Here is a 16,137-nt window from a genome sequence, read left to right on the forward strand (position 1 = left end):
ACCCAGGTGGTGTACGGGACCGGTGCTGTCCTTCCAAGTGCGGGTTTCGCCCACCACCTCTGATAGTCCTGTATCGTAGGAAGATTATGTAGATAAGAAAATCCAAGTTCCAACAGGCCCGACTCACGGAGTAGTCCAGGGGCGTTGGGAATTCTCTGGAGAGCTGTTGCGAGGCTTTGCGTCTCCGCTGGGCTTTATTTGACTTCGGACGTTTATACAAGCGCTTTGTGACAGGCGCTCTTCTGAGCACTTTGTAAATGTCAGCCCTTTTAGTGCCCTTTATCAAACTTTGCTACTCTGGTGAGTTGGGTGAGTGTAGAGGAAAGTGGGGCCAGGTGGGCGGGAGGAAGTGGAATATAATAATAGCCTCTGATATTTTCGGTCATTTCCCCATTGTTGTGCACTTTTTTCGCACATCCGAAGGATTGGTATAGAATAGTTCAGAGTTGTGTTCTTTTAGCTTGTGTTTTTCTGTGGCTGGACACTAATCACAGTTCAGGCTTCGTGGAGAGCTGCCCCACTAGGAATGGGCCTAATGACTTGTCTTACTTTGTCTTACTCTTTGACATAGCCCAAAAAGTTCCTGGAGGAAATCTTCATCTGTTTAAATCTTACCTGGCTCTCCACTTTTCCATCCCAGCAAGGCCACTGGCCTCTCCCTGTACCACACCCCCACCCCCAGCAGGCAAGGTAATGATTTACCTCATTACCTGTTCCACTCCTCTCTATCCAGTTCTTAAGAACAACCAACTACACTAGGGCCTGGCATATTGCTAAATAAAAATTAAAATGAATGTTTGAAAATTGATCTTAAAAAAAAAAAGGTAATTCGATTAGATAATCACATTTAAAAACCAGAAGATACCGCCCCCCTTTCCATAAAGCAATGAAATACCTGACACTCACACTTGCTGCACAGGGTATCTCCTGGAGGAAAACCAGTAATTAGTTTCTTCTGGCCTTTCTGAAGGAATTCCAATGCTTACATATATTGCTTTTCCTCTCTGCCCTGCAAATACTAGAATATTATGTACTTTTCTGTAAACTTCTCTTCTTGGTCAGCCACAGAACATTCTACACATATAGTGAAGTTGGTACCTCTGCTGCAAAGCTTCATGTGGACTTCAGGTTGGCTTTGCCAATTTTGATCCCAAGGTCACTTGAATGAGATTACTTTTGGCCATGGGACTGGAAAAGTACTCCTGTAGCACGTGTTTTTTTTAACATTAGTTTTCTCTTCTGTAAGGGGACACAGACCCATAGATGACAGAGCCTTTTCCTAATTTGCAAGGTGCAGAGGAGCACGGTGTTGCCATGCTGGATTTAGGCCAGGAGCAGGAGTAGTGAAGTAAACTCCTGCCCGCCCCCCAGTGGGATTTGGCTGCCTTCCCATGGCTTCACTCTGATGTACTTGACTGGGTTTTCTTGGTCCACTCCAGCCCAAGGAAATGGAGTAGAGCTTGGCTAATGACCTTAGAGCCCAGCAATTGAGAAATGTGCCATCCTGATGGTTTGGGCTGTCTGCCCAGCTCCATTAATTATGGGAGCAGACAGGAACATTGTTGCTCGCACTCAAGTCCTAGAGAGAGGATCACGACCTTCCCGGAGAGATTTCAGAAGTTTGGGAAATGAAAACAGCATGGAGAGGCTTCCTAGGGCTTGGGGGATGTTCAGCTCTGGTCAGCAGTCATTTCCCCAATCTAGGCACAATGATACAGAATCCCTGCCTATAAGGAATTTACCTTCAGGGCTGAGATGAAATGGAAGATAGCTTCAGAAGAAAAGGAAAGTGGAAGGAAATACCTGTCACAAGGTTAGTTAGATGCTAACTTTTAGTGTTGCTTAAAATGTGGATCAGAGACTACCTGCATCAGAATGACTACTGAGGCTACACTTGCTGACTCATACTCCCTGAAGGTGGGACAAATTTGTCCTTACAGGACATTGGCCTTCTGCTAATTTTGAAATACTGTCTAGAGATGAACCTGCCCTTCCAGATTTGGTCCTTCATTCAATCAAGAATGTGAAGTTGCTTAAGCAATGTTTAATCTTGAGACTCTGAAGTAGCTGAGCGTGGCTGTGTCAATAAAGGTATTGTCGTATCTAAACTGAAAACAAAAAGGTGGCCTTGTGCTCTCATTTGAGTGCCCTCCCCCACGTAAATGCTTAATATTTGCAGTATAGATAATGAATCTAGCTGACCTGGCCAGGAGTTTCAGCCTGGAATGACATGGGGGTTAAAGTCAAATTGTCATGCCCTTGTCATGCCCTTTGGCACTTCCTTTCCTATGGACAAGTCAGAGAAGAGGCCAAGAGGGGGCCCTCATGCATCCTGCCGAGTCCCACGATGCTGCCCCCTCCTGGGGTGCAGGGAGATGCTTCCTGGCCTGCCTGGCTTTTCATGGCCCTGGGAACTCAGGAAAACAAGAAAAAAAAAAATAAATCTTCCGAAGTTCCTCCAGATATGAAACAAAGTTTCATTACCCAAACTTTGGGAAAATGACCCAGACACAGGGCAAGATCCAGTTCTAGCACTGAAGCCTCAGGGCTGTGTGTACAGCCAAACCCCTGTGGTAGGGAGCATATGTCCAAGCCCTGGAATGCGTTTGGAGGCGGGGTGGTGCAGGAGGGGCTGGGGGATCCCACTGTTTGGGTTTCAGTCCTGGTCCTCTGTTTCATAAGGCCTTGAGCAAACTGCTCCTTCAAGAATCATTGGTTATGATACTGGTACCTGCTGTCTCGGATTTTGGTTAGGATGAAATGACATGTGTTGGGGAGAGTACAGAGTGACCAGCACTCAGTAGACATCAGCTACTGCTATTGTATTTATTTGATCAACCTTGACCAGCACGGTCTTTAAGTCACCAAATGGATCCAGCTGGAGTCTGACCAAGAGCAGAGACATAGGAGGGAGAGAAGGTGAAAGAGTATAACTGATAGGCAGCTGGAGGAGTTGGTGGCGTTGTTTCTCTCTGGCCCCCGTTTTCACCATCACCCCACAGCAGTACGGATGGGTAGGGAGAGCTGTGGCCTACTTGACACTGATGCCCGGAGCTGGATGTGGGTGACTCCCATCATCTTTTGCTTTTGCTCTGAACGCAGCATTGCAGCACTTAGCTCTGTCACCCTTTTGTGCTCCTCAGATTCCATGGTACTGCTTGCAACATACCCACAGGCAGTGCTCAGAAGCATCCTGAGCCCCTGTAAATGAGTTCCTCTGCGGTCAGGAAGAGATTCAGAAATAATCCCTTCTGTGGCTGCAGGTGTCACTGCTTTGGGAGCTGGAGGGAGAACTGAATGATAGGGTTGGGTGGGAGCTGAACTGGGAAAGGATCCAGAGTCCCATGTGAACCAGAGTGAGTTTGTACAACTAAAACCCAGAAGAAGCCCTGATACTTGTGCCTCTTTCCATCACCTCTGCCCTCTGTTCAGTACAGAAGGTCCCCAACTTTATAGTGGTTCAGTGTACACCTTTTCGACTTTATGATGGTGCAGAAAATGATGGTGAGAGTGTGAACCATAATCTGAATTGTGAATCAGGCTCCTCTTCTGGGCTGGGGGCTATGCAGTGGATCCTCTGTCCTGATGCCCGGCTGGGGCTGAAGCATCCGGTCAGACACCGATCACGGGGGCGAACAGGTGGTACAGGGACCGCCAGTATTGGTCACTTCAGTGCAACGTTCAGTCAATTACCTGAGCCCATCAACACCTGGATGTGAAATAGGCTTTGTGTCCAATGATTTTGCGTGACTGTAGGCTTATGTAAGTGTACTGGGCAAGTTGCAGTAAAGCCAGGCTAAGCTACAGTGTTCAGGAGGTGAGGGGAACTAAATGCATTTTAGGATATTAGAAACTTAATGATGGATCATATGGGATATAACCCCATCATAAGCTGAGGAAGATCTGTATAACAACCATGGCTGCTTTTGTAGGGGTGAGTCAGCAGCTCCCAGTTCTTGAGCCTTTCATCACTGTCATTATCATTCTCTAACCTGTCCTCCTTCCCTGGGGGAGAGGGGGAAGGGTGTCTTTTTTTTTTTTTTTTTTTTTTTTTGAGTGTCAGGTATGTGCATTACTTCATTGAAGCCTCCTAACATGCCTGTGGCAGTACTATTGTTCATCCCAATTTGCATGACAAGAGGGAGTTGGAGAGAAAACTTTTCAAGGTCCATGGTTAATCCTTGGCGTGGAAGCCCAGATTCTTCTATCTCCAAGGGCCTTGTTTCTATAAATTCTTGGTCATTTTCATTGAGAAGCATACTTAGACCTGCGGACAAATCTTATCATCACAGAAATATTTGAATATCTTGTGTCTTACCCTCCCAACAAAAGTTTAGTATAACAATATTTTCCTTAAGAAAAATCAGATTGAGGGGTGCCTGGCTTGCTCAGTTGGTGGAACATGTGACTCTCGATCTTGATTTGTGAGTTCAAGCCCTATATTGGGCGTAGAAATTACATAAAATCCTTAAAAAGAGAGAGAGAAAAAGATCACATGGAAATGTCTTGAAAATTGTCACTTCCCTCTGGAACAGGCGTCCCTCCTCTACACATGGCAGATGATCACTATTTTTAAAGCAACTGATCTTCCTAAAATTAATCTAGCAGATTAATTGTTAGAAAAAGCTTATATCTAAGTGAAAAATCTCAGTCCAACTTCCACCCCTTAATCTCTGTGCTGCCTGGGTGAGCCCACTCTATTCTAAGACACCCCATAGGCTAGAGAAGTCTCATGTCTGCTCCGTCTTCTCTGTGGCAAGCCAAGTAATGTCTCTAGGTCTCAATGGTTGCTGGTGGAAAGTTGTTTTGGGGGTCCACACCAGCCAGGTCTCCCTTCTCTTCCCTTCATCCCTCACCTCCATGCTTAGTGATACCAAAACTTACTGGCCTTAAACAGTAGTCACTTACTAGTTCATGATTCTGGGGATGAGCAGTCTGAACAAAGCTGGGAGGATCTTCTACTGGTCTAGCCTGGGCTCACTCATAAGGCTGAGGTCCGGTAATGGGTTGGCTGGACTCCTGGCCCTAGACCACATCTTCTGTGTGTCTGGCAGTGGGCAGGCTTCTGCCAGGCTGAGAGGAGTGACCTGAGAGGACTGTGTGTGTGTGTCACGTTAGTCTGCAGGCTAGTTGGACTTCTCCATTTGGTGGCTGGATTCCCATAACAAGAGAGAGCACATAAAAGTACCTCCTATGAGTAGAGTCACAGTATTTGTCTTGTAGCTGGCTCACTTGACTTGCATAATGTCCTCAAGGTTCATCCACGGTGTAGCTAGCTTGTGTCAGAATGTCCTTCCCTTTTAAGGCTGAATAATATTTCATTGTGTTTATATAGTACATTTTGTTTATTCATCCTTCAGTGGACACTTGGGTTTCTTCCACCTTTTGTCTGTTGTGAATACAATGGTCCTCCTTGCCCACTGGGGATACATTCCAGAACGCCCAGTGGATGCCTGTAATTTCGGATAGTATGGGAAACCTTATACTGTGTTTTTTCCTAGACATACATACATGTGATAAAGTTTGATTAAGCACACTAAAAGATGAATAACAACTAAGAACAGTTGTAACAATATGCTATCTTAAAGGTTACGGCAGTATGCTCCATCACTCTGAAAATACCTAATTGTACTATACTCCCCTTTCTTGTGATGATGTGAGATAATCAGCTGCCCACATCATGAGGTGAAGTGAGGTGACTGGCAGAGGGGTTGGGACATGGCATTTGAGGGGGAGGGGTAGTGATAAGGGAAAACATGGCAACCGGAAAAGGAAGACAAGGGGCGACTTCTGTAATGCTGCTCTGACTGATCTGAGTCCCTGCTTTCCCTTCTTGAGGGTCCATACCCTGAAGTGGAATCGTCAGATCCTACGGTAATTCTAAATTTAGTTTTTTTGGCCATCCACCGTATTGCTTTCCATGACAGCTGCACCATGTTCTATGCCCTCCAGCAATGCCCAAGGGGTCCAATTTCTGCACAGCCTCACTGACACTCATTATTTTCCAGTTTTGTTTGGGTTTTTCATTTTGTTTGTTTTTTCCCTGTAGTTACCATCCTAAGGGGTGGGAGGTGGTATATGTCTTTTATTAATTGCATGTTAATGTGGCATGTACAGTTTTGCATCCTGTTTTTTGTTAGATGTAACATTCTATCACCAGCTTTGTCTTCTGCCCTTTGAATTCTGATAGGTGGAAAGGCTTTTTTCAACTTCTCCCCATCCTTTTCTCTGTGAAGTTGTACACATTGATCTTTTCCCCCTCTGTGGTTTCTTCCTTTGATTTTAAGCTGAGGAAGCTTCCCCATCCAAAGATCAAATAAACATTCACTGAGTGGAATCTGTATTTAAAATACTTCATTTTTCACATTTGCATCTAAGACTTTGGCATTTGATTGTACTTTAAAAGCCCTTTAACGCAAAGAATTACATAAAATGCTAACAGCGGTTCTCCCTGGGTGGTGAGATTATTCATAATTGTCTTTTCATCATTCTTGTATTTCTTGTTTGAGTAAAAAAATAGATGTTATTTAAAACAGAATTGACCACCCTCTTCCCTTGGTTCCGTAGTCGGATGAGCGCTGGAAGAGATTGGGGCTTGGAATGTAGAAAATCTGGCTGAACCCTTGCTGATTTCCCTCACTGGGACTTGTCTACTCCATAAAAAGAAGGAGTCACTTCTCTTGGGTTCCTTCTGGCCCAGAAAGGTTCTGCGTTCTGTGGAGGAGGACTATGGACCGCCAGAATTCCATCGGGTTGGTGGCTGGCTGGATGGGAATGCCAAGGGGGGGCTGGGGTGTGGAGGTATATCAAGCTGGAGGTTAGGACCTCCAGCAGGTGAGTGTCCCTCCAGCTGGGACACATGAAGGGAGAGCAGAGTGTTGAAGACATACAGGCGGGGTGTGACTCTATCTTCCACCAACCACCTCTGTGCTCTCTGGGCTTCAGGTTCTTCACGTAAAAAATGGAGATAATAGAGGCACCTGGTAAGTTGATTCAACTTCTGACTCTTGATTTCAGCTCAGGTGATGAGCTCGGGGTAGTGAGATCAAGCCTCCCTCCTATCAGGCTCCATGCTGGGCTTGGAGCCTGCTTAAGATTCTCTCTCTCTTTCTCCTTCCTCTCCTGTTGCTCCCCCTTCTCTTTCTCTCCCTCCTTAAAAAAAACAACAACTCTATCCCTCTCTGTCCCTTTGCCCCCCTCCTTTTTCTTTCTCTGCCTCTTAAAAAAATGAGGGTATTAGATGGATATTATAATATACTTAGTACATATAATATATATAAAATGATAATGATAATAAAATCTGCCTCGAAGGGTTGGCGAGCCATGAAACATCTAGTGAAACATCTAGTTAACATCGGTAAGATACTGAAAGTAATGTGTGTGGATGTAATCATACTGAGGCATGTAAATGTATCAAATCAATAGGGTGTACATCTTAAACTTGTGTACACAATGTTATATGTCAGTTATATTTCAGTAAAAACAGCAACAAAAACCTGGCCCTGACAGCCCAACAGGCCTACCCCTTTCAGGCACGGCCCTCCCCTCTTCTCTTTGTTTTCCCCACCCTGCCCTGCCACCCATTCTCTTCCTTCCTCTACCCTGCTCCCTCCCTCCCTCTGTCTTCCCTCTCCCCTCCCTGTCACTCCCTTTTCCTTCCTTGACCTCTACCCTCCCGGCCTCCCATCCCCTTCTCCCCGTGGAAATGTTGGCTCCAGGTTTGAGCAGAAGATTATCTCCTGGCCCCACCTGTTCTGCACCTTTGCTCCAGGGCCTTGAAGGCTTCCCAGTCCCTCCCATAGGTGAGGGCCTCTTAGCCCTTGGAGTTCAGAGTTCAGCCCAGCTGCACTTGCTCCCAGCTCTCCCTGACCTTAGTGTCATCTGCTTAGCCACTTTGTTCACCGTGGTGTGGTTACTTTTCTTTGTTAGCTTGTTGGAACAGCTTCATTCTGTCTCCATTTCCCCATCTCCAAGGTCTATGAGGGTGTGGACTCGTGTGCCTTACTCCCTGTATCCCCGGTGCCCAGCAGCGTTTACACCTGATAGGTGTTCCGCATGCATTTTAAATCAACACGTGATGCTCCTCTGTACCAGGGCAAATGTAAAGGAGCAGGAAGTGTGGGCTTTGGAAACAGACCTGGGTCAGAACTGCTGGTGACTAGGTGGGTAGCGTGACTTGTGGGTGACACTCTTTGAGCCTCAACTTCTTCGTCGGTAAAGTTAAAGGGGATAATGAGCACCTCTTTTGGGGCTGCTGTAAAGATGAAAGGAGATCTTCAGTCCCGGTACACAGCTGGCCCTAGAGCAGGACTTCCTATCCGTGTGAACTTCTGAGCTTCATTTGGATGGCTTATAGAAGTTGGGAAATCAGTCTACATGATTTCATGGGAAGTGTGATTTTATACTCCTCTGTGAAAACTCAGGACTGGTCCTGAGCAGCCCTGAGCCCCTCGCCCAGTTCAGCTACTACCTGGTTGTGTGACACAAGGTCAGGGTGTCTTAATGTGGAAGGTCATAAGTTTGGACACAGTTAAAATCTCTGTTTTCCAGGCTCTGCCCTTAACTGCTTTTGGCTCTGCTTCATACTGCGTTATTATTTGCTTTTTCTCCTTTGTGTAAAAGTTGACTTTAAAAGAAAACTTTCTGTCACTACTGTCAATACCATATGTTGGAGGTAACAACAACCAGGAGAAGGAAAACAAAACAGTGTTAATAGAAGTCTTGCCAAGTCCTGCTACCTGCCCAGGCTCAGTGTCTGAAGCATTTAGAGGCTTCGTTCAGGAAGAAGGGATATGAACACATGGTGGAGAGATGGTAACAACATAATAGCACGCCCAGGAGACATTCTACGCTCTCTCGAAGGCCATGGAGTTGAAGGGGCACAAGTGAGGGGTGCTTGGGTGACTCAGTGGGTTAACCCTCTGCCTTCGGCTCAGGTCATGATCCCAGGATTCTGGGATCGAGCCCCGCATCGGGCTCTCTGCCCAGCAGTGAGCCTGCTTCCCTGCTCTCTCTTTGCCTGCCTCTCTGCCTACTTACAATCTCTGTCAAGTAAATAAATAAAATCTTAAAAAAAAAAAAATAGAAAAGGGCACAAGTGAGTCAGTGTCCTTCGGTGCTGTGTGTGGGGGGTGGCACTTGGCCATGGGGGGATTACCCCTGGCACCCATTCCTCACTTCAGAAAACACTGGCCTGGATCCTAGACCTGAGATGGACATTAAAGAGCATTGCCCCACCTGTCATTTAGTAGATGAATGAGCTGGGCCAGGTGTGGAAATGGCTGTCCATGCCCTTGACCCTGACAGTGAAAGATCCATGCCAGGATTTGCTTGGGCAGTGGCAAAAAAGCCCCTGAAATGTGGAGGGTTCCACCAGTGGGGCCTGGGACCCCAGCCCCAACCATGACCAGACCATGTAGAAACCGCCTGCATGGACTGTAGCCAGTACTTTTATTTTAAGCTCAGTCTGATATCTGTGAGTGTTTTTGGACTGGCTCTTAGCAGGGCCCTTTTTAAAACAAAAACAAAAACAAAAAACAAAACAGGGTTTGTCACTTACCAGTAGCCTCCAGGCCCTTCAGAAACACTCAGGTTCCTCCAGAACACTTGGTTTGCTCTGATTCTGTTCCTTTGTGTCAGTCAGAAGTAGTAACATGTGTCATGAGCACAGCTGGTGCCATTTCAGAGCCAAAAAGGAATTTGGGTGTGGATTATAGACTTCTTTGGAAAAACAAACCAAAAAAACCCAGCTTTTTTGGAAACATAATTAATATACAACACCCACTGTACCTACTTAATGTATATAATTTGCTGGGCTTGGAGAGAGGAGTATACCCGTGAAACAACTACAAATCGGGTTGATAAAAATCTTTGATAAAGGGGCGCCTGGGTGGCTTAGTGGTTTAAGGGTCCTGGGATCGAACCCCACATCGGGGTTCCTGCTCAGCAGGGAGCCTGTTTCCCCCTCTCTCTCTGCCTGCTGCTCTGCCTACTTGTGATCTGTCAAATAAATAAATAAAATCTTTAAAAAAATATTTGATTAAAAACAAAAATAAAAAAGTTAATAAAAACAAGAAAATAAATATTTATTTCTTTTTTTTTTTTTTTAATTTATTTGACAGAGAGAGATCACAAGTAGGCAGAGAGGCAGGCAGAGAGAGAGAGAGGAGGAAGCAAGCTCCCTGCTGAGCAGAGAGCCCGATGTGGGACTCGATCCCAGGACCCTGAGATCATGACCTGAGCTGAAGGCAGCAGCTTAACCCACTGAGCCACCCAGGCGCCCTAAATATTTATTTCTTAAATAGAAAGTTCTGCCTGGCGCCCCTGCCCTCCCCCCCATTTTTGGTGGCAGTAACACTCAGTGTCCTATCAGCTGTGGGCTTGTCATTTGTGGCCTTGTTACATTGATGTGGATTATACTTTCTGAGGTTTTATAAACAACCTCGGAGAAAAGGCGGGCAGGAAGGAAAATGTTTGGTTCAACATGAAGATTGTACTGAACAACAACCAAAATATTTGGTTCGGCTTGAAGATTTTACTAGATTGTCAAAGAGATTATAAAAATAGTGTTTTAAGTCCTGATCCCCCCAAACAAAAACAGATTACTATGTAAATTATTTAGAAAGAACAGGACAAGGCCTCGAAGGCACTAGAATCTTTTTGTTTTTGTCCTTGCTAGGTTTGTCCTTGAATTAAATTCCATGCTTCTCAGAGTGCCTGGGCAGCTCAGTTGGTTATAAGCATCTGCCTTTGGCTCAGGTCACGATCATGGGGTCTTGGGATCAAGCCCCAGGTCCCTTGGCCGCCCTGCTCAGCAGGGAGTCTGTTTCTCCCTCTCCCTCTCCCCCTGCTCATACTCTCTCTCTCAAATAAATAAAATCTTAAAAAAAAAAAAAAAAAACCCTTAAATTCCATCCTCCTTTCTTCTGTTCTGATCACCTTCCCTTATCACCTTATGGATGGATAGACTAAGCTTGTGCATCTCAACTTTGGCTATAAATTAGATTACTTGGAAGCATTAAGAGCCGTGAGTCCCAGGCCACCCCGCAGACCAATGATACCTGTGCCCCCGGAGTAGGATCCAGTGTAGGTAGGTTGTTTTGTTTTAGATTTTTTTTTTTTAAATTTGACAGATCACAAGTAGGCAGAGGGGCAGGCAGAGAGAGAGGAGGAAGCAGGCTCCCTGACGAGCAGAGAGCCCGATGCAGGGCTCCATCCCAGGACCCTGAGGTCACGACCTGAGCTGAAGGCAGAGTCTTTAACCCACTGAGCCACCCAGGCGCCCCCAGTGTAGGTAGTTTCTAAAGCGCCCCAGGGATCGACAGCATTGAGAACGGCTGCTCTGCACAGCTGTCCAGAACTTTCCGGAGCCGTCCTCCCTCACAAGAATAGCACATATCAAAGCTCTGTGGCTTTACCTGTGAAATCTTACTCTATGCTGGCAAGACAGTTTGTAGCTAAATACATACTATTCTTCCAGTTCTCCTCCTGAGAATTGTAGAAAAGAGGCCAAGAGGGGTGCCTGGGTGGCTCAGTGGGGTAAGTGTCTGCCTTCGGCTCAGGTCAAGATCTCTGGGTCCTGGGATCGAGCCCCACATTGGGCTCCATGCTTGGCTAGGAGTCTGCTGCTCTCTCTTCTGCTCCTCCCTTCCCCACCCCTAGTTTGTGCTCTCTCTCAAATACATGAAATCTTTAAGGGAAAAAAAAAAGGAGAGGCCAACGTTCTTCCCAAGATCACTATCACCTTAATTGTAATCTGGGAAACAGCTGCTCACAGACTCCCAGGGAGGTAACAGCTCAGGCTCACAGTGTTCTTGGCATTGAGTAGCGCAACTCACACAAGGTCACAGAGAGCAAGTGTGATTCTGGGGAGCTGAGCAAAGTGGAGGGCGGGGGGAAGCCACTAGGCACTAGGAATCCAAATCTAGTAAATCAAGCAGGCAAATAAGCCAGAACCACCAGATCTTCCCCCGGGATCTTACCAGAACATACTTGCTTCTCTTGTTTACAAAGCCTTCTTACGGGGGAAGCCAAGCATCTGCAACCAAAGGCAAACCTGTAGCACGTGTTGAAATGAGCTAGTTCAGAAAATTCAGATGAATATTAGAACTGTTAAACATTAAGCCCATCAGACCTTGCTGTGTATCCTTTGGGATTCACTGGTGCAGAAAATGACATGACCCAAATAACGGGGGGAAACTCCATTACAATACATGTCAGGTCATCAGGGTCTGGCTCTGCCTCTTCCCTGGTTTCACCAGTAACTTCACTCAATCACCCATTTGCTCATTTATCTCCCATTATCACATACTTGCCACGCACCCACTGGGCCTAATGTATTGGACTAGATGCCGTGCCCGTGAGCCAGGAGAGCAAAGGCAGTGCAGTGCGTTCTTTGCACTCCAGAGCTTTCCACCCCCCAGGGAGGTGAAGGAGGTAAGAGGAATTGCTTCCCCGTTGTATAAAAAGCAGTTCCTCATTCAGAGTCACCCCAGGCCCAGTTAGCGGCCTGTGGCCCTGGAACGTGTCTACTATGGTGGCCCCGGCCCCGGCCCCAGCCCCAGCCCAGCTGCCCTTGTCCAGGGGACTGGCGTTAACTGGTTGGAGTGCATGATCTTCCCCTGTAGCAAAGCCTACGGGACACTGATTAGTTACCAGAATGTGTCTGGTGAACAGAGATGTGAGAGAAACAGAGCCTGTGGGAGGCTAGAGGCCAGCTGGGTCACACAGCTGGGTCACACCAAATACCCAGACAACCGTGCCCTGGCACCCTTGCTCTGCTCCTTTCCTGGAACTTGGAGTCTTGTCTTCCCATTACGAATGCAGCTCTGTTGTAGTTCACTGGAACACAGTTTATCCTATGGTAACTACATTTTAATCTCTGTGATGGATTTGAAATATAGCCTGGTTGCCTCAAAGGCTTAAGAGGACCCGCCAAGTATTACTTTCTTGTTTTATATCTCTTAGGTGGGTTTCTTTTCTGCCTGGGGTACTCTCTTCCAGGATAGGTTGATGCTTACTAGTTTGAAGAGATCGTGTTTTTGACCTTGTACCCAAATCCTAATCACAGCAGGGTGGGGGGAGGGTGTTCTTTCCAGGTGAAAACTAAGCTTTCAAATGGCCTGTGGCTGATACGACGTCCCATCTGAATTATAAGCCCAGTGCTTGAATCAGAATCTGCACTTGCTTCTTCTGAATTAGAGTCAAATGCTATTCTCTTCTGCCCAAGTGAGTTTAATTTTTTTCTTCTTCTCCATTGTTTCTTTCGTAGGGGTTCAGCTGTTGCAAAAATAATTGGTAATAATGTCAAGAAACTTAAGAAGTTTGCCTCCACCGTTAAGATGTGGGTCTTTGAAGAAACAGTTAATGGGAGAAAACTGACAGACATCATAAATAATGATCATGAAAATGTAAAATATCTCCCTGGACACAAGCTGCCAGAAAATGTGGTAAGACTTTGGGATGGAAAGTACTTCTGGTTAATTCTGAAAGTTAACGCTTGGCCGAGTTAGCACATGGGGCTTGGGGAAATGGGAAAGCTACTTCCCTCTTCTTTGTCCCTCTCTGCTACCAACTAGTTTGCTTGGTTTTGGTTTTTCTGACTCTGAAAATGGGCTTTGTATTATTTTGCTAGGGCTGCCATAACTAAGTATGATAGAACAGGTGGCTTAAACAACAGAGATTTGTTTTCTTACAGTTCTGGAAGTTTCAGGTCCAAGATGAGGTTGTCGACAGGTTTGGTTTCTTCTGAGGCTCTCTCTTGTCGATGGCTGTCTTCTTCCTGTGTCCTCACACTCCTGTGCCTTTCCTCTGTGTGCCCTACTCTTCCTTTAAAAAAAAATATATATATATATATATATATTTGAGAGAGATAGCGCATGTAGGAGCTGGGGGAGGGGCAGAGGAAGAAGTAGACTCCCCGCTGAGCAGGGAGCCAGGCTTGGGGCTCAGTCCCATTACACGGAAATGATGACCTGTGCTGAAGGCAGATGCTTAACTGACTGAGCCACCCAGGTGCCCCAGTCTGCTCTTATGACAGGAATCCTATTGAATTAGGGCCCACCCTAATGTCCTCCTTTTAATGCAGTCACCTCAGTAAAGACCCTGTCTCTAAATAACGGTCTTATTCCAAGGTACTAGGGTTAGGATATCAGCTTATGAATTTGGAGTGGGGGGCGGGCGGCACACAATTCAGCCCACAGCATGCAACTTTCTTGGCATTCAAGGTGCTGGTCCCATCAGAGCTGGAACTCACAACCTTGCCTTCAGCTGCTTGAGGACCCCCCCCCCCCCCAAGTCCTAATAGTCCCTTTCTAAGTGCATGGACTTTCGTCTGCACATGAGGACAGCTAATGCACTGGTCTGTGATTTAAAATCAGAATCAAGGCCTAAATTACAGAAGGAGATTGAAGAGAATAGAAGGTCAGAAGACTGACAGTTTAAAATTTAGGCCTATTAGGTCTGAGAGGGAAAAGGACAGGTAATTGCCTGGCCTCATTCCGGTGACTTTTGGGAGGTGTGTGGGGGGAGAAATGGGCAAGAAGAACAAGAGTGACCATGCCTGTTTTTCTCAGTGGAATTTGAACTTCTATTGCCAGATTTCACCCCTTGCTGGCTTTCTGTAATAGTCTGAAGACCAGACCATTGTGGTCTGATTCCCTGCCTGATACCCTGGTTAACCAGACAAGCTCCTCTTCTTTGTTTATGAAGTAGTCATCTCTGCATATATTTACTCACCGGCCTTTGTGAGCATGTACAGTGCATGCAAAGCTCACTGTTGCCAGAAACGAGAAGAGGAATAGGATGACGTCGCTTCCTTCAAGGAGGCCAGCAGGAGAAATGGATTTGTAAACTGACAAATGCCAGGAAGTCTGGATGTGGAAAGACCTTGCTTGCTGGAGGTGGCTCTTTGGTTTTTGGTTAGTGTTCATTAGTGTCAAGCACTGTGCTAAGTAGCTCGCATATCATATCTCAGCTAATGCTCTCAGTAACCCTCTTAGGTGGATACTGCTGGTTTTCCTGTTAGGAGGGTGGTTCTGATTTTGTAGGGAAGGATGCTTAGGAAGGATGTGTAGGGAAGGATGCTCAAGAGAAGTTAATGGACTTGGCGCAGGGTCACATAGCTAAAGGTTAGGCTTTAAATTTGATTTCTGGTAGACTCATCCCATGGAATCCATTGTCTTCTAGACAATGATCACTTTCTCCTCTGTGTCCCTACACTGTGGGTCAGGCAGCATTTCTGCACAGTCATTCTCGGCATTGTTGGTAGGGAGAGAAAGGATCCCTATGGTTCTGAGTTTAGAAGTTGAGTTGTCCAAATATACGAGGGGAAGAACAAAGGGAGTGGCTGTTCCACCGCAGTGGGAGGCTTCTGGGGGTCATCTCTGACCCATGCTTGGAGAAGGAAATTCCTGCGTTTCAATTCTCATTGTTGTTGGAATCGAGGGCTGCTTCCCTTCCATAAACCGCATGCTTTGTTAGTACGTTCCTTCCACTCTGCTTTGTGCCAGTCCCTTATGTACCTAGATGTTTGGCCCCACCTGCCCCAATAATGTGAACCTGACTTTCTGGTTTTGGGTTCTTCCACTGCTCCTGGTGCAGTGCTCAAGGCGAGTTGGGGGAGGGGAACCTGCCAAGTGGTTCTGTGAAGCTGAAGCTTGTGCCGGGAGCAAGGAATCCAGGAGGGAAGGAGGCAGGGAAAGAACTGACCTAGAGGAGCCAACAGCCATTGCCACTCAGAGCCCAGTCCCCACAGTGACTGATTTTAACCCCCTGCCCGCGGATGTGGACAGAAGGAGGAGAAGAAGGAGGAACCATCGACTCCTGGGACCCTGTTGATGCCTGAAGCCTTGTAGGTTCACTAAAGTGAATGTGTCCATTCTCTGGAGTGGACATTTGTGCAGTTTCCAGCTGTTTGTCATTGTGGACCATGTTCCCAGGGGGTGGAATTGCAGAGTCACCTGGAGTTCACAGCGGTAGTGTCACTACGTCATACCGCTGGATTCCAAAGTGGTCCTACCAGTCTCCGTTTCCCCAGCTCGACTGAGGGGTCACATTGTTCCACATGCTTGCCAGTGCTTGGCTGGAGACACCCAGGGTATTAGAAAGTTCTATTTCTTAAGCCTGGTGGAAGGTACA

General features: G+C 46.5%; 1 protein-coding gene across 1 annotated transcript in view; it reads left to right on the plus strand.

Moving 5' to 3' along the window:
• Positions 1–16,137, plus strand: part of GPD1L (glycerol-3-phosphate dehydrogenase 1 like) — a 62,208-nt gene that overhangs the window by 736 nt on the left and 45,335 nt on the right. The window contains exon 2 of the mRNA XM_082724240.1: positions 13,271–13,448. Within this exon, the coding sequence (XP_082580366.1) occupies positions 13,271–13,448 (178 nt within the window). The remainder of the gene's footprint in view (positions 1–13,270; positions 13,449–16,137) is intronic.

Source organism: Mustela nivalis (assembly GCF_964662115.1).
Source record: "Mustela nivalis genome assembly, chromosome: 1".
NCBI lineage: Eukaryota > Metazoa > Chordata > Mammalia > Carnivora > Mustelidae > Mustela > Mustela nivalis.